The sequence below is a fragment of the Pipistrellus hanaki genome, assembly GCF_964339955.1.
Source record: "Pipistrellus hanaki genome assembly, chromosome: 13".
NCBI classification, from domain to species: Eukaryota; Metazoa; Chordata; class Mammalia; order Chiroptera; family Vespertilionidae; genus Pipistrellus; species Pipistrellus hanaki.
The window spans coordinates 39,325,015-39,348,917 of record NC_140515.1 but is presented as its reverse complement, the minus strand read 5'-3'; the positions used below and the strand labels follow the sequence as shown (position 1 = coordinate 39,348,917).

The 23,903-nt window shown below is 40.5% G+C and overlaps 1 protein-coding gene across 3 annotated transcripts in view; it reads left to right on the top strand.

Moving 5' to 3' along the window:
• TBC1D5 (TBC1 domain family member 5) overlaps positions 1 to 23,903 on the top strand; it is a 375,466-nt gene that overhangs the window by 339,362 nt on the left and 12,201 nt on the right. For all 3 annotated transcript variants that reach the window (XM_084903302.1, XM_084903300.1, XM_084903301.1), the window contains one exon: positions 17,703 to 17,802. In XM_084903302.1, the coding sequence (XP_084759428.1) occupies positions 17,703 to 17,802 (100 nt within the window). The remainder of the gene's footprint in view (positions 1 to 17,702; positions 17,803 to 23,903) is intronic.

Here is a 23,903-nt window from a genome sequence, read left to right as displayed (position 1 = left end):
GCCAGTAAAGCACAAAATAATCAGTAACCCCAAAGAAAAACAAAGTAGCTACAAGAAAAGAAAGAAACGTTATGAAAAACCTTTTAAGTGAGCTAAGACTATAATTTGCATAGACATTATAATGTAAGCCTGTTGACTATTAACCTAATCAAAACCATGATGAAATTCACTTGAGAAGATGGGGGTGTAGGAACTGTTTCTTTGCATGCAGAGGTGAGGGAGCAGGTGGTGGTGGTCATTAGAGCTAAATGCTCATACTCCATAGTGGAAATTTAGTGTATAATATTCTAGAACAATGGTCGGCAAACCGCGGCTCAAGAGCCACATACGGTTCTTTGGCCCCTTGTGTGTGGCTCTTCCACATAATACCACGTGTGGGCGCACACATACTGTGCGATTGAAACTTCGTGGCCCGTGCGCAGAAGTCGGTTTTCGGCTCTCAAAAGAAATTTCAATTATTGTACTATTGATATTTGGCTCTGTTGACTAATGAGTTTGCCGACCACTGTTCTAGAACAGCGATTTCAACCTTTTTCATCTTGTGGCACACATAAACTTCTTACTAAAATTCTGTGGCACACCCAAAATTATATTTTTTGCCGATCTCAAACACCAAAAGAAAGTTGTAATTGTTTTTTGTTTTTGTTTTTTGATTTACAAAAAAAAGAAGAAGAATAGTAATTACCTACCCTTTTTGCTCCAAAGTGACTTCTTAAAAAATCAGGTGCCTATACTTGTATCTATCATACACAACCTTATTATACATTGTGACCAATAAGATGCATCTCTGTATATGACCTACATATTTATGATTCAAGATAGGGTATTTGCACTGGATGGCTCTTGTTGTGTTGATTGTCTTTTTTTTTTTTTTTTTTTTTTTTTTTTTTTTTTTTTTTTTGACAGTCTAAGGGGAAAGAGGTCAGGTATTGCATGTTTTCAAAATTCTTCCAGAACACCATTAAAAAATGTTGCTATAGAAAAAAACAAGAAGTAGCAATATGAGCTAGAGTATAGAGATGAAAAAAAGTGGGTAAAAGAATGAAAAGTGGTAACTTCTGGAGAACAGGAAGTGGAGGGTGGGGCTGTGTGAACTGTTTTTCATAACAAGCCTTGTAGAACCATTTGACTCTTCATAGTGTTACATGTATAACTTAGATTAAAAATAGTAACTTCAAAAATAAATAAATAAATAAAAAATAAAAATAGTAACTTCAAGTTACAACAAGCATAGGATATATTGACATAATAAATTAGAAGAGGCGATACTTGTCTATGCAAAAAGAAAACCATATCTATGAAGAATCGGAGTAAAGAATAACAAATGAGAAAAGCATGTGGAGAGATGTGTCATTTGCATCATCATATTTTGGTGACATATGGATTAGACTACAACACCAATTAATTACTTTTATTTATGGTGCTGCAGTCACTTAAAACTGAGAAGTGGAGCAAAAATAGAAATAGAGTGAGTCTAATCCTCTATGTAGACCTGCTGTGAACCAAGAAACAGAATGCCAAATTACTATCCAAAATTTAATATATTTCCTGACTTGTGGGAAGTACGTAGCAGAAATTTTCAAGAGAAAGCTCATGGTTGTCCACGTAATGGTTAGCTTATTGTTTCATGAAATAATGTATTGTAGTCAGTGCCCTTTGCCAAATAATTTTAATTTTCCCCCGTTCTAGGCACATGATAGTATTGTATCTCTGTGTCTCCTATAGTCTGTCAGAGCCATGTGACTGGTTCTGCTCAGTGAGTTGAGTGGAAGTGATATGTACGTATTGTCACTACAGGATCCTCCCAGCTCTGTCTTCTCCTCTGGCACCCACCTGCCAGCCATGATAGACATGGAGTGTGAGTGGTAAATGAACCTCTGTTATTTTAAGATGAGAGTTGCTTTTCACAGCATAACAGTGCACATAACTCTGATGGGAACCACATACCAACCCAGAATGGTCCCAGTAGCATTAAAGCCTATGACTGGGCATTTATCATCCCTGGGCCCACTTTGCTTTCATTTCCAGCCCAGTCACCATGATACAGGGGTATTCCATGTCCTAAAAAAAGTTCAAGATAGTTTCTCATTAACGTAATCATTATCAAATTTTTCATACAAGCAAGTGGCCCAAATTGAAGCAAAGATATCTCTTCTTTGGGACCCAGTGTCTTAAACTATATATTTTTCAGATTTCAAGATTCAAATTGATCTTTTATAGTGGCCCAGAGTCAATAAATGTTTGGTGTCAGTTAATAAAAAGATGAAATAGCAGTTGAAAAGAGACATCAAAACAAAGATACTCTAGTACTAGTTCTTAACCTAAATTTGACTAAATCTGCATGTGTTTCTAATCCAATCATTGAGAAGTAATTTCCAAAATCAGTATAGGTGTAACATATTCTGGACAAGGTCATATAGTAAGTCTCAGAACTTATTTCCTCTCAGTATTGCCTTTTTGTAAACATTCCTGTTAATGCCCCTTATTTGGCCTTATAATAAAAGAGTGTACAACTCAGTCTTTAAAAAGGTAATTAGTTAAGTCCTGTGCCATCTTACCTAATAATAGACAAAGATATAAGTTGACCATACCTCAGCTACGCCCACAGCCAATCAGGAATGAGTATTCAAATTAACCTGACAAATATGGTGGGTTAATTTGTATATGCAAGTCTGGAGATGTCAGGCAGAGTAGGAGGTGGGGAAGGGAGGCGGTGGAAGGAGCTACAGGAGCTGTGCTCCAGCCCGGAGCGGGTACTTGCTGGCTCCCGAGTGGCCAGGAACGAAGCCAGAGAAAGGAAGGCCTATTCTTGCACAAATCTTCATGCTATGGGCCTCTAGTGTGTTTACAAAAGACATGATTATAATTCTCTGAAATGTGAACAAACTAGTAGGAAGTTTTAAAAATGACCTTACTTCATAATCAGTAGTAGTATTGTTTTGAGGATTGATTTGAAGACAATTTTTCCTCTGCTTTGTTTCCTAAAATAGTCTGTTGGGCTCACCTAATTCAAACCCAGGTTTTAATCAAGCACTGACTTTTTTAGTCTTGCAGACCAAATTAAAAATGTTTATAATTTTTATTTTTCATGCTTTATTTTGCATAATGTAAATGACATTCTATACTTAGTGTTCTAGAAATCTATTTTCTTTGATCATTCATTTGATTGTTAAATAATTTTTTACTTATTTTGGCACTGTTGAATGTTCTACAATTATTGTCAAATCATTTTCCAAGAATATCTTTGCTAAGAAAAAGGAACATACTGAACATAAGAAAAACTCAAGTTGATTTGTCTGTGTGAATAAGTTCTAATATTTAAGCACATTGGCCAATTAAAGGATTTTTTTTATGTTCCTGATGAACTGCAAGACATTTTGCTATGCTTTGTGATAATTACACACCAATCTTTAAAGATATAAACATATCCATTTGGAATCCTCTCTAAACCACAGGAAATAAAAATTGCCTGAGCTGAAAATCCCTGCATAAAAGAGGATGTGTAGTGAGGTAAAAACCACCTGCTGGTCCAAATCACTACTGGGGCTACTCATTCTGTGTCTTTGTGACCCCTGCATGCACTCATCATTGCCTATACTATGGTCATGCTAATAGAATTTGTTTTTGTAATATTCATATATCTATATCTATTCTTTGTCATGACAAGATAACAAAAAGTATCAGATGAATGAAAACAAATTTGAATGCAGACTCTTATTTATTTGTGGAAGTATAGACAACCTGAGCATGATCTAATCTACTTCAGGTCATGTTCTAGAAATTGGAATTTAAGACATATCTGCATAAGAACTATGAGAAAGTAGTCTAAATGAGGATGCTGACAATTAAACTGAAGGAGGGGGAAACACATCAAAAGTTAAGTAATAATTAAACTAAATAAAAATATAACTCATCAACATAAAAGGTAGTTTATGGTTAAATACCATAAAAGTAGTAAAGGCAATAAATAATATAGATTCAAAAGATTGATCACCATGAGCTGCATTGGTCTAGATAAGCTCCATGTGAGAAATCAGACTTTAACCACAAACATACTTCTTCTTTCATTAAATGCAACCATTGGTTCCCTTATGAATATCCAACAGCTTCCTAGAATAGAATAGTGGTGGATATCAAGTAGTCAGTCACAATGTCTATTGCTGGTGTTCCCTTCTCCCTCACATCCTCTGGCAAATGTAAAATAGTTGGAATTATATCAACTTGTTTTTAGTACAAATACAAGAAATTATTATCTCAGTGAGAAAATTTATTGCTTATTATTTTAATAAGAGTCCTGGGATAGGCAGGTCTAGATTTGGGTAATTCATGATTACTGCCTGTTCTGTTCTGCCATCTTGTTTATTGGCCTTGTTCTCAATTCCTATCATTTTCTCAAGACGGTTGCCACAAGCCAGGTATCTATCCTGTCATCCCTCCTATCACCCTCCTCACACATGCACATCTTCTAGAGAGGTCTTTCTGGACATTCACCAGCAGGCTTTCCCTCCAATCTCATTGACAGGCCAAAATTAAATCCTTTGCCCCCTCCCCAACCAATCCTTGGTAAGACAAAAGAATTAGAGAAGCCTATGACAGTATGGAAAGGTGGTGAGGGAGGAGTGACTAGATAATCTGATAGGTTAATTATCCTAAGTTATTAATTGTCAAAATGGTTTATCTAATCATTCCCTAAAGTATTTGCATTTTAAAGAACCAGTTCTGTTGCGCCAATGATGTATTAGCTGTGAATTTTTAGGCTGCTTGATTTAGATTGGTAAGTGGAAAAAATAAATTGAGCAAGTGGCATTTCCAGTAGACCAAAATTTTTCTAGTTATCAAATTTCCTCTTCAGTTCTTCCTAAGAACACATGGTATTGCAAAGTATTGATTATAATCAATTTATTTATGGGCTTTTATATGGAATTGAAATCTAGCATCTAGAGTTTATCTAGTAATAGGAGTTTTTCAATTCATAAATATCTGCACTAATAAAAGAGAGACATGCAAATTAACCATCACTCTGCTATACCCACAAGTCACACCCACCAGCCAATCAGGAGTGAGTATGCAAATTAACCCAAGCAAGATGGCGGTTGGTCACAGAACTGGAGAAACCAGGAAGCTTGGGTTGCCCTGGCAATGGAGGTAGCCAAGCTTCCCGTCTGCCCTGACCTGCCCTGGCCTGCCCTGGCCTCCACTCAAGGCTACAAAGTTTCAATTATAGAAGATAAATAAATCCCAACAAAAATGGCAGTGGCCACGGAGCTGGAGCTGAACAGGAGGCTTGGGTTGCCCCCAGCGATGGAGGAAGCCAAACTTCCCACCCTGGGTGACCCTAGCCTCTGCTCAAGGCTACAAAGTTTTAATTATAAAAGATTAAATAATCTCTAGATACTTGCTTCCAGCCAGTTCTGGCCTCCACTCAAGGAGGCACTGAAAAAAAGAAAAAAATGGAGGAGCAGGGAGCTTGGGTCGCCAGGGGGTGATCAGGCCAGGATGGGATGGCAGAGGTTGTTGGGAGTAAGCAGACAAACGGGGGGGGCCAGTTGGGGTTGAGCAGGCCATCAGTGGGGGTCCGTTGGAGATGATCAGGATTGGGGGGGGAGGGGCAGTTTGGAATGAGCAGGCCAGTAGGAAGGCAGTTGGGGGTGAGCAAGCCAATGGGGAGGGAAGGAGGCCAATGGGGCCATCAGTGAGGGTCAGTTGGAGGTGATCAGGATGGGGGGGGGGGTGGAGTGAGCAGGCCAGCAGTGGGGGCAGTTTGGGGTGAGCAGGCTGGCATGGGAGGCATTTGGAGGTAATCTGGCTGGTGGGGGGGGGGCGCGTTTGGGGGTGGGCAAGCCAGTGACAGGGGGCAGTTGGGAGTGAGCAGGCAGAGTGGTTAGGGGCAATCAGGCAGGCAGGCAGGTGAGCGACTGGAGCCAGCAGTCCTGGATTGTGAGAGGGATGTCCGACTGCCAGTTTAGGCCCAATCCCTATAAATGGGCAGTAAGGGGTCCCAGATTGGAGAGGGTGCAGGCCAGGCTGAGGAACACCCTTATGCATGAATTTAGTGCACTGGGCCTCTAGTACATTTATAATCTTCTATTAATAGAAGTATAATAGAAGTATGTACTTCTATTACTTCTATTTAGGTTGCAATAATAATGATGACAATCTTAAAATACAGTACTATTTGAAATACTCAATCCTATTTAATACAATTTATAACATAAGTAAATATAAAATGAATTTAGATATCTGCAACTTTTCTAGCTTCTTTCAAGTTTCATGATAGGAATTTTAATCCTAAGACTAAATTGAACTCAGGTATTTGAAACATGACATTTATTAGTTATTCAGTGTTATCTGAACCTTGTTCACAATCTTTTGCCAGTGCATTAGTTCAAGGCAAGGAAGGTGGACAGTGCATGTTTATAGAAGTGTCCCTTCTTCCTATCACCACCTTTTTGCCTCACCCAGTTCACATAATTGTAAAGAAATGTGACATCTAAGGGAGCATCACAAAGACTATTTTTGACTAAGGTATTTGTATATGACATTTTAGTTTAGTTTTTGCAAACAGGTTTTATAACCAACTTTTTAACATTTTTATGTCTCTATAAATTTATTTGCAACCAAAATTCTGAGGATGCTATGAAGGCAGAACCATAGGAAATGGAGTTCTGAACCTTGACTGTAATGCCTTTTTTAGGGAAGTGAACATGGTGCCCTTTGGGGGCAAATGAGACACACATCTTCATCATCTCCATGAAATACAAAGGTGGCAGACTGTGCCCATGCTGAACACTGCCCAGGAGGCAGGGACGGCAGTGTCTGGGAGAGCTCAAGTGAAGCAAATTAGAAATATTTAGAATCCCTGGACAGAAATCCCTGTAAGATTGAATCATGCTCAATTAAATGCCCCATTGATAGCATTTGCTTCCTTCCGGTAACCTTTCCTGAAACGTGACATTTATTTAGTCTTGCAGTGACACATTGCCTTAGGGACAGTGCCTCAAAGTGCACATGTGCAACACAGGGGAGGAATGAGGGCTTTGAGCTGCCCTGTGCACATGGAGTCAGGCAAGGCCAGAGGCCACATCCTGAGGCTGTTAGGTTATCCTCCTCTGTCCCCCTCAGTGCTGCCACCACTTTCTCCTACCCAGCATCTTTCTGCTCTTAAATCTCCTGCCCCACAGCTTCTCATCCTTTATTCTTTGAAACACCTCTGTTAACTTTCCCAGGAATCCACTGGGTTCTAATTTGAGAAATAAAAGCTCTGCTCCTGTCATGGGAACTCTAAGCCTACTGAACATAGAGGGAGATGTCTCTCACACAGGTGGCTATTGCGTTGACACCTTACAGCAAAGGAACTCCTTTTTGGTTGTTCTCTGTCCAGCTAAAGATCTGTCCAGAGGGTCAGCCAGAGGCTTGAGTTACCACAGCTTCATCTCTAGACAACAAATATTATAGTAGTATCATCCAGCTGAACATTGTGAAACTATTATCTACTTACTGCCCAAGATAAATAGGTATTGGTTTTTTTCTCAGTGTCCATAGTTGAAGTCACCCATCCTCAGTCTCTATGACCAAATTCCTTTTTGACACCCATGAAGCCTTCCCAGCCACTCTCTGGAAGCTTTAAGCACTTTTGCTGGGCAGCTATGGCCCTGGTTAAGCTGCAGATTCCAGAGCCTCATCCCAACACTACATTAGTAGCATCACCATTGAGGTGAGGGATGCCCTAGTTATTTGTTAGTTCGCCCTTTAACTTTGACTGTCAGAGAACTACTTGTATTGAGTTAAAAGGCCTTTATAGTCACTTGTCACTATCACAGTCTCCCCTGTGGCAGATGTTGTACCTGGCACTCAGTAAATGTTTAGGAATGAATGAATGTGGTTAAGGGATCTGGATGCTATGCAAGGATTTAGGTGTATTAGGCTTTATTCTGGCCTCAGGGGCCTCAAAAGTCAGCTCATTCCCCAGTGGCATTCACCAACCACATATAAAAGCTATTAGGACTTGTTGGTACATGTAGAAAATTAGGTTTCTATCAGTTTAAGGAGTGAATTAACAAAAGTGTGATAGGCATGTGAATAAACCAGGTAATTCAGAGAATTACTCCCTTCTCACCTTTTCTTTTTCTTTCCAGAAGTCTCAAAATCAATAGTGTCTGTGTTAAACAACGCTGTTCCCAGCACTTAGTTTCTTTTACGGATTGTAACTGAAACTATGTCCTCAACCATGCGTGATCCTCAGCGTGGGTGCCATTGTTTTTGTTTATCTCTAATTGGACTTTGTGGGGGTCAGTTAGTCCAGAGAATAGTGGTACAGGGGTGCACATTTTATCCTCACGTGGGGCAATTAGCTTTGTTATAAGAAAAACAACCTTGGCTGAGCCACTTCTCTCTGGGTCAGCCATCGTGCCCATGCCAGGAGCAACAAGGGAAAGCACACAGATGGTTCAACCTGGCCAGTAAGAGTGAGAAACTCAGCTGGAGTCCCCGGTGCTGGCTGGATGGTTGCATCAGTTGGTCTGATCACATGTGCGTGGAGAGGGAAAAACCCTGGTTAAATAAAGCTACCTCTGTGCCAGTCGGCCTGGTGGAGGAGAGAGCTATTCTGGTTTACAAAAGATCGGTCAGGTTGCTTAATGATAAAAGTACAGCTCGGAGGTCCAAAAGATGAGACATTTCTCCACACAGAGGTTTAATCCACCTCCCAAACACAGTCCCTTCTAGACGGGCTTCCTTTCCCAGGTAAAATGTTCAAAAGACAGGCAGTTGCCTGAACAATTATGCTTAACATTTTTATACCTGTTGAATCTTTAAAGGCTCGAAAGTTTCTAAGATATACCTATGTATATAGTTACTTATTTTAAAAGGCGGTTTAGGGTTTTTACAAATAATAAAGTTTGTAACTATGCAAACACGGTTTTATTCTTCCTCAGGTTACACATATGTGAGGTTTTCTATTCAAATATTTTGTTTTAATTTCCACTATATTTATGTCAGGATTGTAAGTTTATTCAGTTTACTTTAGAATTTGTAGCACGTGATCCCGGGTTTTTTGGCACCATTTTTAGCTTTTCTGTTTATTCTATTTATTGTGTTTTGTAAACAAAGCCTAGAAAGGAAAAGTTAGATTAAAATAGCTAGTGGTGTTGAAATGGAAGTAAGCATATAAAAGCATGCTTCTAACGGCTAAAAGTATTTAACAAATGTTATTCATTATTATAAAAATATCTTCAGGAAATGAGAGATGAATGGGAATATTCTACCATTTTCTTTTTATTGTATTCATGTTCAAAGGGCATCTTTTATTCTCTGATACTTACACAAAAAGCCTTTGTTTATCAACATTACAGAAGAGAGCATGCATAGTTCAACAAAATTAATTTACATTTTGCTTTAATATAAGTGCTTGTGTCTATAGTAGAACAGATTAGATACCTAATAGTCTAAGAATTAGTTCTAAAGAAGTAATGAAGCAGTTGAGGGAGGCTGGAAAGCTGTCTTAGATGCCTGTATCCAGTCCTTCCTCCCTGCACCCTACTGCGTGTTGAGAGTGGTCCTTGGGACTGTTACCAAGTAAGCAGGTGATCATGCAGCCATCTGTTAACACTGTCTTAGAGTAAGGGAATAGGCAAGGGTTTCACAACCTTCCCAGGGGGTTGAATGCTGTATTCAGAAGTGAATATGGGGGGAGATGGGTCATCTGAGTCCTTGCCATTCAAAGTGGGGTCCATAGACAGTTGCACAGCCATCCCCTGGGAGCTTGTCAACAATGCAGACCTCAGGCCCCACCCAGGCCTAACAGTGTTCCCCAGGTGATATCTGTACCTATTAGAAAATGAAAAGAATGGGTCTATGTAAAATTAATTGAATATCAAATCAGAAATGGGGTTCTCTATAGATAAAGCCAGTTTCAAATATAGCCTAGTGTGAGCATGTTCTAGTGGGTGATGGTAACTGCAGTTATAGAAAGCTTTCCATGTGTGCCCTCTGTTCTCGGCAGTCCACATGCATTAGCTCCTTCAGTCCTCAACAGACTACAAGGTCTGTCTGCTATGAGGTGCTGAAATTACCTCCTATTTTATAGATAAGAGAACCGAGGCATAGAGAGGCTGTGGTTAGTGCCCTCTGCAAAAAACAACAAAACATACTCATGACTGGACAAGGGGAAATTTTTGTCTTATTAGGTAGAGCCAAAAAAATATAATGGGGTAAGAAACTAAGGTCATTTTTAGTTCCTCAATAAAAATTATGAGAGGCAGCCTAATAAGAAGAAATTTCTTTCTTTTAATCTTGTGAACCTTCCATGTTCTATTTTTTAAATATCACTTATAATTCATATCCCATATGTCCCAACTATAACAAATAACTGATCTGAGTCAGTTATCTTAACCTGCCAATACCTGACTTCAAAAAGATGTCTGAAACTCTTTCTCATGGAAATCAATGGAGTGAATGTGGACTTGTTATGTAATTGGTCAACTCTAGAGATATGCTAAAAGCCAAGTTGCAATCTGTGGAGAAAAGTTTTGCTTGGAAAAATAAGTTTCTCCCTATATTTCACCTGGTATCCCCGCACTACAGCTCTTCCTGGGCTGCTGCAGGGGAGGATGGGGAGTCTCTGGCTGCCTGCCACGGGCAGCAAGGCAGCAGGGTCAGAGGGGAGCCAGCCTGGCAAAGCCCTGACCCACCTGGTTCATTCATGGCTATTGTTGTGTTGACTGTTGTCATTTTTTTAATTTGGCAAACTAAGGGAAAAGAGACCAGTGCCCCTGATGAAATAGTCATGTATTTAGTGTCCTAAAAAGTTTTTGCGGCACACTATGGTAGTTGAAAATTGCTGGAATGTAATACTGTGTAGAGTTTAACTTAAAATCCATTTTGGTCATTTAAAAATATTAGCACCTCTTTTTTCTCCTTGGTAAATGCCACTTACATTTTTAAAAATTTACTTTGTATTATGTTATTTGAATAATAATTTGAGTTTCTTATTACAAAAATATGGTCCCAATTTCATTGTAAAAAATCCATACACACAACACCCCAAAAAAGAAAGGAAAAAGGAGGAAAAATTACCTATAATTCTACTATTCAGAGAATAACTGATAAAAACACTTTGGTGGATATCTTTTATTTTTTCTAAACAAAATCACTTAAATATTTTTTCAAAAAAATTTGACATACTAAAATATTATATTAGTTTTCACCATAGTGAAAAGACATTTATATACCTTACCAAATCATTACCCCAATAAGTCTAGTACCCATATGACACGTTGCATAGTTATTGCAGTATTATTAATTCCAGGCTGTACTTTACATCTCCATGACTATTTTTATAACTGTGAATTTGTACTTCTTAATCACGCTGATCTTTTCACCCAGTCCACAACCCCTTTCCCATCTGGCAACCATCAGTTTGTCTGACAGTCATTCTCTACCTAGAACTTTGTGACTTGTCTTCCCTATTAGTGTATAATATGTTACTGTTAAATGTTCTCTAGGAGAACATTTTTAAAAATTGCCTAATATTCTGTTTATGAATGATGCTACACATTACAGAAGTCATCTATCAGACATATAGGATTTGTGTGGAGTGTGTGTGTGTGTGTGTGTTCATGTGTGATGAATATCCTGGGAGTCATTTTTTGGCATATATCCATAGTTCCTTGGAGTAACTTTCTAGAATTGTATTAATAATCTAGAGACAACAACAACATGAACATTAATGAGTGTTTACCATGTGCCAAGCACTGTGCAAAGTACATCCTCCAACAATCATCTTAAGTAGGAATTATTGTTATCCTTATTTTATAGATAGGAAACTGAGGCTGTCGAGTCAGGATTACAGACATGGTTCATGCTGGTTCCAGGGCTTGTGATCATATTCCGCTTGCTCTCCAGCGTGGTTTTTATACTCTTAAGTCTTACCAGTGACTTTTATACTCTTAAGTCTTCTTTGTGCTCCTTTTTCGTGTATTTTTCCCCTTGGTGGTGTCTTCCTCTGACAATACCATATGCTCTGTCTTGGTTTTCATCCACACCATGTGTGAGTATTTTGCCCTTGTGTGCACCACAGCTTCCTCAGAACATCCATGGCCTCCCCACTTTTTCTCCTCAAGACTTGCCATTTCCTTCATTTCCCACTTCTTGTTCACCATCTGTTCAAAAAAGACTGGGCACTTTTCCTGTCTCCTGGTTTCTGTATTTAGCCTGTTCCTGCTGCCTGCAGTAAGGGTGGATTCTCTCCTCTGCTTTTCTTGTGATCTGACGTACTACATGGAAGCTAAGCAGATCTCCCCCTAGTGCTCTTCCTGTCTCACTTTTCTCCTGAACCAAGGACCCCAGGGTTTTCATTAGTCCATGGACCAGGACACTGCTCAGCCTGGCATCTTTATGAGCACGGTGCATGGGAGGGGCAGCAGCCACGACAGTCTGCATGTCAAGCTACATCCCCCAAAACATCATCATCTGAAGTAAAAAGGTATTCGGGATGAATGGAAAAGGAAGGGAAGACTTTCTACCAGACCTCAGCTTCTGCTCTTCTCCAAGCTCCGGCTCTGCGCAGGTCCCACTTTCCGACTCCTTTGTTTACTGGGTCCCTGCCTCCTAAAATGTCTTTATCCATCATTTCTTCTGGGTCAAGTCCCCCTTCGTCTTTAAGACCCATTAATAATGCTGCCTCTTCCAGAACATCTGCTTTCATTTCCATCTCTATACATTGGAAGTCATCTGCTCTTCTCAGAGCTATTATTCAGGTTCCTTACTCATCTCTTATCATTATGTACAAGTCTTCGGTCTTACCCTTAAAGTCAGAGGCCAGAATTCATGTCTCATTAATTACTGTGTTTTCCACAAGGCCTAACACAAATGTATTCATTGAGTAAATTAATGAATAAGTGAATAAATAATAAACTAGAGAAGCTTGTCCTATTATATACAATAGTAGAAAAACAAAATCATTTAACAAAATTGATATATCAAATTCATATATTATGAAATAATTTAAGAACTGAGATATAAAATATTTGAGTAGAAGTATAACAACACATAAGGTATTTGGGTAAAGGAAACACCACTTTTTAAAAAGCAAATTCTAAATAATCATTTCTTCAAATACAGTGAAAACAAAAATCATTCAGCAAACAACAAAACAGAACACAACCAATTAGGCTAATTTTTTGGAAGGAAAACAATTTAGTAAGTAATTTGGGGATTAGGACTTAACATGGTAATTGCTGAATCTCTTTTCAAGGAAACTGAGATACGAGATTATTCAGTGGAATTAGTAAGCCAAGGGATTTGGGTCCTCAATTAGCTGTCTAAACCTTGCATATACTTCTAAGAATGTGTTTACAAAGGAGGATACCATGTTTCATGTAGGAGAGAATGAGAGAATCTACCTTATACGTTTGTGGTGAGGAGTAAATGAGTTAATGCATGAAAAGCCTTAGTGTCTGTGATATTGCAATCACTATAGAAAGATTAGATGCTAGGTTTTTCCTCTTCCAATGGAGTGGCTCTCATCCTCCCTTCTGTAGTGGCAGACAAAGGAAACATGTGCAGAGGTAAATCTGTAAGTCCTCACTTAGCATCATTGATAGGTTCTGTGACTTTAAGTGAAATGACCTACAAAAAGCCAATTGTACTGTAGGCTAATTGATATAAACAAGAGTTAATCTAGTTCTTATGGCATCTCATCAACATTATAACAAAACTAGAGGCCCAGTGCACGAAATTCGTATGGGGAGGTAGAGGGGGAGGGTCCCTCAGCCTAGCCTGCACCCTCTCCAATCTGGGACCCTTGAGGGATGTCCTTATAGGATCGGGTCTAAACAGGCAGTTGGACATCTCTCTCACAATCCAGGACTGCTAGATCCCAACTGTTTGCCTGCCTGCCTTCCTGATTGCCCCTAACCACTTCTGCCTGCCAACCTGATCACCCCCTAACCCAGTGGTTGGTAAACTGTGGCTCTCGAGCCACATGTGGTTCTTTGGCCCCTTGAGTGTTCTAACACCACTTCCTGTGTACCCCCCCCCCCAAAAAAAATGCCTTTCCCTGAAGGTATGGTCGCCCCCAACTTCCCTCCTCTGCCAGCCTAGTCACCCCTAATTGCCTTCCCCTGAAGGCATGATCACCCCCAACTGCCCTCCCTTGAAGGCCTGGTCCCTCCCAACTTCCTTCCCCTGCTGGTCATCTTGTATCCACATGGAGGCAGCCACCTTGTGTATTAGAGTGATGGTCAATTTGCTTATTACTCTTTTATTAGATAGGTTGACATTGAGTGAAAAGATGTTATTTGAGGACCTGCTGTAAAATAAAGATTTTTCTTAGTCTCTTATTTATACCTAAAAATTGCACTACTGTTCTCATAAAACCTCAAGGCAATTAGCCAAGCATTTGTTTTTTATCACAGAGGGCCAGTTTACTGAAAACAAGTGACTGAAGCTGCCAGTGTTTAAAGCATGTTAGTTGGGAAGAGAATGCAGCATGCGAAACTAAGAGAGCAGCATGAAATCAGTTCCACAATTTTAGAAGCCTGATTCTTGGCTCTTTCTTTTATCTGTAATTATATAGTGAAGAACAAATGACAAGTCACCTTTTTGCCTCCAAGTGATCCCATTCCCATTTATAAATTCTGAGTGATAGTTGAAGGGTTTAGAAATGTTTTAGATGAGGCAAACTCTAGAAGACTAAGACACTGATTTCTGACATCCAAATAGAAGACTCCCGGCCCCTCAACCCCTTTCAACCAGAATGCTCTTCTTAGCTCATAAACTGGGTCTTGGTATGAGCTTTCCTTTGGGAAAAAGGTTTGAATGAGTGAAAGCTGCCATTTTCTACAGTACAGATTCCATTTGCACTGAGGTTGGCTTGGGATTTAGGCCAGCAGGATGCTCTTTATGGCCACCAGGGCCCTCAGCAGCATGTGCAGATGTAGAAACTGTGTTTCCGTACTTCCACACGCTCACGCAGTGCGCTGTGGGTGCCGTGCTCTCTGGCTTCCGCATACACTTGTGCAGATTGTGTGCTGCACAGTTCAGAGGTCCCCAGCCCCACCATACTTGCATTACAATAATGTTAAGTTAGGCGTTTTGAGGTAGAGAGCCCCCTTGGAGCTGCATACTTCCCTCCAGCTGTCCACTGCCTCACACCCACAGACCTGGTCTGTCTCCTCTAACATGTCTCCTCTGGCTTCTCCTCTCCCAACTTTTATAATGAAAATAAAGTGTAAAATAAATCCATTTAGGTAGGAATGTCTGCTGGGAATTCAAGTTGCCAAGGGCTTTGTGTTTTTAAAGAATGGTGGATTAATCTAAGTTAAACTGGCACAAGAGAGAAGATAGTTTTAGAGCCAGGAGGCAGTGTATGCCTAGGGCCTTTGTCCACTCTGAGCTGTCAGCCCCCCACTCAGTGGTCACATGTGAGGAAAACTCAGGTGACAGCCAGCTCCCTTCTTGTAACAGACTGCTCACTCAGTACGGTTCTAAGACTCATCCTGTTGGGTTTGTGTCGGTAACACAATAAAAAGGTGACTTGTTCAATAGAAGCGACAGGAAGCAGGAACCGGGATTCCCACAGCAGTTATTCTTATTTAATTATAAGATTCTCATGTACTCTACCTCATACTCTAGTAATCTATGTGTCTTCCTTATTCCAACTGCACACTTGTAAGCTCCCTGAGAGCATGGTGTCAGACTTGTACCTTCTCCAGAGAGTGCTGAAGTTAGGCCCAGGTTGGGTAGAGGATTACTTAAAGTTGCATGACTTGTAAATGGAAGAATCAAAAATATAACTCAAATTTCCCAAGGCCATTTACCCAATTAGTGATATGTCCATGTTACCACTTTGTCAGTTACCTGTTGTTGGACAACAAACCACTCCAGAAGTCTAGTCCTCAAACAGCTCCACTACTGTTTCTCCTAGGGTGATGGGTCAAGGATTTGGATAAGGCTCTGGTGGACTGTTCGGTTCCATAGGATGTTGACTGCGTTGACTGGGTCACTCATTGGCTGACTTCACATGGGTTGAGCAGAAAGGTCCAGTAAGACTTCATCCCCATGTCTGGAACTCAGAGCTTCTCTTGTGGCCTCTTTCTCTCCACATTTCCTCTCCTGTCTCAGTATTCTAGCCTGAACTTCCTTACAACATGGTAGCTGACTTCTACCAAATCAGCAGGCCTCTTCCACTAGAGCCAAACTGGCTTCATTTGACTTCTGCTATATTCTCTGGATTAAGGCAAGTCACAAGGTCAGCCTGGCTCAAGGGGAGGGAACAAGGTGTACAATGAAAGAAGAACTGCATGGTAGCCATCTTTAGAAGCTAACCACAGTCACCATTAACCAACATGCAGTGTTCTCTCTCCTGCAGTGTCCTGATAGGACAGGGAAACTCAGCCAAAGCAAAGGGAAAAGAGAACAATACCCTGAAACACTCATCCTTTTCCACCTAAAGCCCAAATGAAGGCCCCTGTCATCCCCCCTTGGCTGAGCTTCTTCTGGTGGCATTTGTCTTCACTTGGTGGGACATGGTTAGTGCTGGTGTTATCCAATAGTGGACTCCTCTCAATAATTTGTTTTTAAGCAGTTTTTACTGCTCTATTTTCTGTGTCAAGCTTTCAAATGCATATTCCTAAGGGCTTATTCTCCAGGCAGCAGTTAGAAACGGTACTTTTCAGTGCTGTATATGTGTGTTGCTAAAATGGAATACACCTACAAGTAACCTTTTCAACTGTTAATTTCCATCTATAAGTCAAATTATACGCAGTCACTAAGGGAAAGCAAAGCTCAGAAGATTTCTTCTTCCTTCGTTTTAATGACACAGGATTTTTATGTGAAAGGACAAGCATCTAAAACTGAAAAAACATTTTCTAGCCTGTTTCAGCTCCAGCAAAATATTTTCTTTGTATTCTAGCTCACTTGGTTTAAAGTAGCCTACCTAATGAGGATAATTCTCTTTCTCTGAAAAAAAAAAAAAAATCCTTTAATCTTCTAAATATCCTGGGGAAATTTTTTACATGTATCATTTTTCTTAAAAAAAAAAAATTAACAGACTTTTCCTTTTGTTATAGTTAGATTGTCTTTTACCATTTAGATAATTACTCAACCCAGAGTATTTTTCCTAGAAGCAATCAAATAAATAAAATGCTCTGGTGTCATATCAAGAGAGGAAATGTAAGAGCAGCTATTTATGGGCTGCAGGGACAAAACTTTTCCAAGTGCTTTGGGGAAATCTCACTTTTTAAGAGATTATCATTGTCTGGAAAGTGATGAGATGTGTCTTATATAAATGGAAATCTTCAGTTTCCCAAATGTGTGTGAGGGAAAATGTAATTTTTTTGTACCAGCTGTCTGGGGAGTATGGCTCACTGAAATCCAATTTACTCTCCCGATTTGTAGGACTCAGTAGTTAAAAATATATATATTTTATGTACTTTTCTATATGGGTAAACATTTATGCATGGCACAAAGCTAGCATTCAATTAGGAAAAGTCCAGATTTCTTCAGCCTCTACTTTACCCTTTTTCCATCTTATGAGTAGTGGCAGTAGTTCATTTGCTCATGTTTATTTGCTATTTTCTTATGCCCTGTCTAGGATTGAAAAGGACATTATACTTCTTTAAAATAGTCCAGATCATTGGAGAACTTTGAGGATTTTATTTGATTTTTACAAATTTTCCATATCTGTACTTGCTTCGTTTTAGGAAGAAGAATTAGAAGCCCAAATTTCCTTCCTTCAAGGACAGTTGAATGACCTAGATGCCATGTGCAAATACTGTGCGAAGGTGATGGACACTCATCTTGGTGAGTGAACTTCTTTGGCCCTGGGAATGGTGATAGTCATGGAAACAGAGCCACTAGGCCCTTTGTTAAGCTCTTCACGTGAATTATCTCATGTAAACCTCACACCAGCCTGTGGCAGATATACTGTTACTGTCCCCCTTATACAGATAAGGAAACTGAAGTACAGAGAGATTAATAAAATTTCCCAAGCGTTTATCTCTAGTAAGTGGAGTAGAAATTCACAATCAAATAGGCTGACTATAGTTTTCAACTTTTCACTGCTACACTGCCCTTTGTAAGTATCTGTCTACCTCAAGCCAAAATAAAATGTTGTGCTTTCAAGATCAAACCATCATTTTTTTTGTGCTAACCTGGCTGTAATCACTAATGCGATTTTTTTGGACAATGCTTTCTTTATTTTTTAAAATACATGTTTTAACCAGCTGCCTGAAATAAATGTGACTTTTTCTAACTCTGACTGTTCTCAGAGTCTAAGAAATGTCCTAGAGTATACATGAGTCATATGTATGTCACATCAGAAAGTCTTTGGCCACTCCTCTGTCTCCATTTGTAGAGGTCTGTGTTTTGTATGGTCTCATGTATGTATTAACATGAGCAACTCCATGTTGCTTGCAAAAGCTTTTATAATGCATAGTGTTACTATTTATCAGCCCACTTATGAACATTCTTTCTTTCTCCACTCTGCAGTGTTTAGCATCTGTAGTTTGGGAACAAATTAGGAAAATGAGACATGTACTTGTTGCTTTGTTTTGGTTTTTTGCTTCTCTGGCTACATGGGTGACCTTTTCACTACCTGATTTTGCTTTTGACCAAAGTAGGAGAAGAGAGAAGTAACTGGGAGAAAGATTTACTAAAACTCTAGAGAAAATCCTGCTGGAAATTTCCAAGCTGTTTGGTCCACGTAGCAGCTATTAAAGCAGCTTGACTTAAGCCTCAGAATTTTCCATGGGAGGGGGAAACACTTTAATTATAAAAGAAAGCCCATACCAGCTGTGAGTTTTCAACTAACCACAAAACTAGATTTGTTTTTGTGTTTTACTTTCAGCCAGAGTCCTGCACACAGCCATGACGTCTGTTCACCATATAAATGTCTTGGCCATGCTGTTAAAGGGGGTTTCAGGGATGCTACAGAGAATTCCTGGCCCCAGGACCCACAGATAAATTTCCTTTTTATCTGCATGTTATAACATTCATTTATTAGAGGGTTTTTCTGTGTTGTAAGCAATTTTGATTCTAAGCAGAAATTTTAGGAAAACATCATTAATTAAGGCAAAGCTCTTGATTTACTTGATTTACTATAGTTACTTTAAAAATGGCTTTAACACCCTTGTGTTTTTTTCCATATAATGTTTTCTATTTTCCCTGATTGTCAAAGTATGCTAAAATTGGAACAACTGAAGGTGATGGACATTAGAAAGTGACTGAGTATAGTAATTTAGATATGCCATCTCTATAAAAATTAAAAATTCTAATAAATTGTATTTATTAACATATGTTCCTATTATTAAGTGAAAAGGGCAGGTGGCAGACTAGTGTGTATTTGATATGAAAATAACTGGTAACAATGGTTGCCTAGGTGAGGGAAGATTATAGAGGAATTTTCTGAGAGACAATCTTCTATGCTTAGAAAATGCAAGGCAGTCACTGAAAACCTATAGACAGTTTAAGTGCATGTAACTAACACCTAGCAGGGGAGGTCAGTCTTTGCACTGCGGCAAGAGGCAGCTGTCAGAGTGGCTGAGTGTATCTGAGAAGCAGAGACGGCCTCCTGGCATCAGACAGTCACCGGTTATACAGGCTCTGTCCCTTCTCAGCTCGGCCAGGTTGCGATTTGTGCTCTTATATGAAATGGAGATAAAAGTCTATATCTTGCCAGTTTGCTGCCAAGATAATATATTTTTAAAGTTCAGACAAGGCATGGCCCAGAGTGGGTATCAACACAAATCCTCTCCTTGTTCCCCTTAACTCCTAATTGCCCCTTCTCAGGGACCCTGAGAGACCCATCCAGCCTGTGACCAGAGAGCTGAGTGACAGTCTAGTTTAGGGAAGAGCTGGGACCAGTGGCACATTGCCCAGCACCTAACTGACTGAACACTGCTTTTCAAATGGTGCGGGAAGATGGTGGGATTGTGGATGTGCTGATTCTGAGATTGTGTGTGTGAGCTCTGTGATGAGAACGCTTTCTCAGAGCTGAATGATGGATGTGCACGCATTGACATGGTCCAGCCATGCGGGGCCACAGTGCAAACTGTGAGCACTGCCGCAGAAACTTCTAACGATGATGGTCTGCACTGCGTTCTTTCCATTTCAAGGGAGTTCTGTATCACCCTATGTTTTCATCAGACATGCAGTAATATCTTAAAATGTCAGGTATGGCTCAAGGCTGTTATTTAGCTGATAGAACAAATATAGAGAGAAGCCTCTCCATTGAAAGTTTAAAAAAAAAAAAAAAGCATTTGTTCAGATTGTCCTTTAATTACAGAGGCAATCAAATTGACAGGTTGGCAGTATTTCCTTATGAATCTGGAACCCAAAACTGAAAGAGTATTTGTCTTATCAAAATTCTAATTCTATTACCGCCACAGAATTGAACTATTTGAATTCAAAGATTTAGGGACAGGAATTAAAAATAAGTGTTTTATTAAATCTAGACTTTTCCTGACAACCTCAGAAGACTTGTTTTATGTGTTCATTTTTCTGTTGCTATAGTTACTCCCCTTCTTGTCTTCCTGACAGTTGAGTTGAAAGCCATTGACAGAGTGGTATAACCCCCGTGGCTGAGCTCAGGCTATTTTTAGGCTTGCCATACTTCACATGTAATTGCACGTGGGCGAGCAGCCTGCACTTCTCTGATCTGGGAGCAGCTGGGCTGAGCGGCCAGCTGTTTACAGGGAGTCTGAGCCGCTCACCCTGCTGGCCTCTCATGCCCACACCTGCCTGCTCCCAGATGTTTGGTGGAGGTGTTTCCATCGTTTGGTATTTAGACACTGGGTTCTGGCAGCTTGGCCCTTTCATTGGTTATTTGTTTAAACAATGGCAGGGGTAAACGCAGAGAATTCAGAGAAATTAGGTTTCCTAGGCTCTTGTTGAAGGCCCTGGAATAGGAGCTTAGACTAGTAAAGTTATAGGAACGCTAAAAGCCATCTCAGCTACTCTTCATTCCCCAGATGAGGAAACCGAGGCAGGGAAGGATGAGTGACATGCAGCTAGCTGGCACCAGGGGTCCAGACCTGAATCCAGTCCCTGGCTTCTTAATCACTGATGCTTCTGCCGAGGCACACTTGAATCAGTTGCTGGATTTCAGACCTCCCGCTATTTTCTTGCACATGTCCTTACTGATTTTACACTTGTCATAATATTTATGCAAGAATTAGCTGTAAGAGGAGGCCAGTTTTGAAAATTAGTTTATGTGCCTCTGCAAGAACTTTATAAATCTGATTTTCTAATGTTTATAAAACCACTTTCAATGGGTGTCTTTGAAATGTTCAATGGGGCAATTAACTAATGACTTTTGAAGAACAGAGAGAAGATGTGATCACCAGACAGCTCTCTCCCTGTCAGCCACGCTGTGATAAAAGCTTTCCACAACCATTTTAAGAACTTGAAGTCCTGTGTTTAATTGTGTGGTACTGCATTTCCTCCAAAGAAGGAAATAGACACTTTGCAGATTCTGACTCATTGGGTCTGATGTGGGGCCCGAAGTTCTGCCTTTCTAACAGCCCCAGGTGACCTGATGTCACCAGCCCCTGACAGAGCAGAATCAGCAAGGAGCAAGAGGGCTTAGAATTATTTGGGCTCAATTTAATGGTGTGTTCCTAACCCCACACTCCCGGCACGCGTGCAGCTAACATCTGTGGGCAGGGGGCTCACAGCCTCCCTGACAATGGTTGTAGCCTTCAGCCATCGGAAATTCAGTTCTTTTTCCAGCCTTTCTGAAATTGTTCTATTCTAGGTGAAGTCCCCTCCCCCCACTCCGGTTTTATCATCAGAAGACTTGGAACTATTGGTCAGCATCTTCCATGTGCCCACCCTGTGCCTGTTTAAAAAAAAAAAAAAAAAACTTAGCAGACCAAGCACTGTCGACTCCCTTTCCAGGCTAAGACATCACAACTCTGACCACATGACCTCAGTGCAGACTGTCCACCTTTCATCATGGCACTTTCATTTTCTGGCTCTCATTTCCTCACAGGCTTTTCCCCAGGAAGAACCCAGGTTTTCCAACTTTCTAAACTGTCTGACCACATGGCCTGTTTTTACTGCTCTCTACTAGGCCGCCTCCCCATCTCTTCCAGTCCCTGTTCTCTCCAGTTAATGACTCAATAAACAAAAAATGCGTCCACCCCATCTTTGTGGGAACAGATTTGCTGTCAATTACGTGAAAGCTCAAGGACTTTTGTGGCCACCCCACGCAAATCAGGCTGAGCTTCACATCTTGTGAGGAGGCGGAGGAGAAGCCAAGATAAGAAGGCTGATGTTCATTGCCAAGGGCCATTTCTAAATCCCAGTTGAGGAGTGGCACTCAACTTTCACTAGATCCTTATATCAGCAAAACATGTATGGCCTGATATTCACAGAAACATATCCATCTTAAACCCAACTCAAAGGGTCTCACTTGTCTAAATGATGTAACTTTACAACTTACCCAAACTGCTCTCCTATCTCATTGCTCCCAAGTGAAAGGGAGTGATGGAAAACCCCCAGGATTTTCCTATTTATAAGACTCCCACTATGTTTCTTCTTTGATTTTATAAGTACATATTCTGGCAAAGGCACCTCACTGTTACTGGAGCTTAGAGCTTTTTAAGTTTAAAAGTATACTTAAAGTCTCTTCTTCTGGTTGACCCTAAAGTGCCAGCCATGTCCTAAATGTGAGAGATTTTTTTTTTCCTGTGAGGAGTGATTCTTCTGTTCCTCTGGCTGGCAGGATGGTAAGCCCTGCGAGAATAATACACCTTGAAGATTACAAACTCTGTGCTAAGCATACTCAGTTTGCTTAAGAGAACTGTTTGTAGCCTGAAAACTATTCTTCAGCGTGGTGCACACACCTGCCTCGTCTCCCCTGGGTTCTCCCAAGCGACGCTTCTTTCCCAGAGCCGAGCTTTCCCGGTGCTGAGTTTGGGGTTTTCAGCCATTCTGGCAGCTGGATACAAAATAGGACCCTTGATTAGATGTTCTGTGTAATCTGCTTTTTGCTTTTTAAGAAAAAATACTGAGCATGAAGTGCCTGACTCAGTACTCGGCTCTTAATAGACCACTAATGAATGCAGTTTCCCTTCACCTCCCCCTTCTCAGTTTAGGATCTGGTTGATGGCGTTAGTGTCACTTAATTCTTTATCTGAGAAATATCTCACCTACATCTGTTTCTCAGGAGATAAAAATCAGCCCTGATGCTGCTGGGAAAGCCTCCCATTGGCCATTCAGCTAATACTTATTGAGTATCTGCTCTCTGATATAAAAATAGATTCTGGGAGGAGGGGGGCGGTGAAGAGGAAGAGTGGTGATCTACAGTTGGGCTCAGTGTTTAGAAGAGTGAGTAAAACTTCAAAGTAGGGAGAGAGAGCGAAAGAGAATATATATACCTCATCAGAAATACTGAAAGTGACACGTATCTTCACAGGAAGCAAACCCAGGTCCTCCCAGAGCACTAGTCAGTGATCTCAGAAACACTAGCGGGGACAGGGGTGGGGTGGGGGTAGGGGGACTTTAAAGTAACAGAGATTTAGTGAGCAGAGCACCACATTGGGGATCCAGATGCCCTTGGGTCCAGGATTTGCCATGTAGAACTATGCAGTTTTAGGAAACTTTAGTCTTTGAGCCTCATCTGCGAATTATAATTCCAAGAGTAAAAGATGAAAGTCCAGCAATAGATGCTTTCAGAGGGAAGACTGTTCATAGGAAGCTGATGCTTGGATACAGTGTTCAAAGTGGCCTTTGAAAACAAGGAGGGGTGTGGTGCTAGAAGAGGAAGGCCTTCTAGAAGGGGGCTGGCATTCGCAGGGACACACAAAAGTACACACCTTGTGTTAAAAGGTGAACTTGATGCCTACTGTCTTCTCCTAAGCCTACCTTCTCCCAAACTCTAGACAAGTATGGATACACTC